General features: G+C 34.9%; 1 protein-coding gene across 1 annotated transcript in view; it reads left to right on the top strand.

Moving 5' to 3' along the window:
* Positions 1-258: 258 nt before the first annotated feature.
* Positions 259-1694, top strand: part of TTC37 (tetratricopeptide repeat domain 37) — a gene marked incomplete at its 3' end in the record, with an annotated part of 32674 nt that continues 31238 nt past the window's right edge. The window contains exons 1-2 of the mRNA XM_009080527.1: positions 259-348; positions 851-994. Of these exons, the coding sequence (XP_009078775.1) occupies positions 259-348; positions 851-994 (234 nt within the window). The remainder of the gene's footprint in view (positions 349-850; positions 995-1694) is intronic.

Genomic DNA, 1694 nt, shown 5'->3' with positions numbered 1-1694 from the left:
TTCTTTTAAGTCTAGGTAAAAGCTCTTGTAACACCTCTCCTCCTCCTTTATTTTGTGAACCATGTCTTGGTGCTAAATGTAACTTTAATCACATTATTTTTTCATCAGCTTTTAGTGCTGCATGCATTTTGGTATATCACTATATTTCTGTGTTTAAAATGCTCTCTATGTAATTACAATGGGATATAAGCCTTTTGTGTGTGTCACTATGTCTTTTTACAAGAACTGGTTATATGCCCTTTTTATCTAGCAGCCACAATGTCAAATAAGGAAGTGAAGGCAGCATTAAAGAGTGCTAGAGACGCAATACGAAATAAGGAGTATAAGGAAGTCTTAAAACATTGTAAGGTAATACATTTTTTACATAGAAGCTAATTATTTTTGCACGTTTTGTTTGCTCTTCCTGTATCCCTACAGCCATATAGTAGTGCAGAGTGTGGAGTACTTTATTAATGTTGAGATGGATTTTCAGATTTAACTTCATTGATCATTCATGTTAGTTGCATAGGTGTAAACCTTTATTCACCTTCCTTTTACATTTGCTTGTACGTGGGGGTAAGAATATTAAGTCCCGAATGAGAGAGATAAAAGTCCATTTCTAATCCAGACATCACAGGAGTGCTTTAATTGCTGAGCTACAGATATTACTGCTTACTAGCAGAACACTTGAGATATGAAGCATTCTCTGGCATAAAAAGCTGTTAAAGTTATTAATCTTAGTGTTTTAGTTACTTGACTTATAGTATTGCCAAACAAAATAATTCACCCAAACTGTGGTGATGAAATTAAATACATGGAGCTGTATGATAAATTTCTTTCATTAGTTTCACTTAATATTGTGTATTTTTAGGCAGTCTTGAAGCAAGAAAAAAATAACTACAATGCTTGGGTATTCATTGGCCTGGCAGCTGCTGAGTTAGAGCAGCCTGATCAGGCCAAAGGAGCATATAAGAAGGCTATTGAACTTGAACCCAACCAGTTACTGGCATGGCAGGTATGTGAATGCCCACATTTTGTTTCTTTGAAAAGTGTCACTATGGGTTTATGTGTGGGAATTAAGCATAAGACTCTTGTCTTGTTTCCTTGAGACTCTTTAATTCTACAGAAGCTTTAGCATAACTGAGGTTTGTATTACTTGTTTGTCCAGTGTAAAGACATGGTGGACTTTAGTTTCAGTATATTCAGGTTTGTATTTCTTATGTAGAGTACATAGCAGTGAAGTATGTAAGGGAGAACATGAGTTGAACAAATGCAGGGAATTTGTCCATCTAAGAATTTCCATACTTGTAGCTCAGGAAACATTTGACAGTGCTTCTTTCACAGGAGAGAAAGTGTTGTATCTAGTAACATATTGTTCCAGCTTTCAGCATCAAGTGGATTGTTAATGAATTTTGTTGATACTTAAAAGCAAAAATATATGTTTAAAGTAACTGTGCTGGGTGGTGCGTGCATTGCAGCCTAACATAGTATAGAGTTGCAACATACAGTTGTGTTACTTGGAGGTTTGTGAAGCGTAAGGTTGCTTATTCAGTCTGTCTCTGATATCAGCAATCAATGTTTTTCTAAGGTAATAAGGTTCTTAGTATTTTTAGTATAAACACTATTTTAAGTATAATTGTTGGGACCTAATTTCAGTGTACTTTGAAATTTCTTCACTTCTGGAATCAGATTCTGACTTCTTTGGTACAGTATTT

Source organism: Acanthisitta chloris, unplaced genomic scaffold, assembly GCF_000695815.1.
Source record: "Acanthisitta chloris isolate BGI_N310 unplaced genomic scaffold, ASM69581v1 scaffold788, whole genome shotgun sequence".
NCBI lineage: Eukaryota > Metazoa > Chordata > Aves > Passeriformes > Acanthisittidae > Acanthisitta > Acanthisitta chloris.
This window is presented reverse-complemented; position numbering and strand designations above follow the sequence as displayed.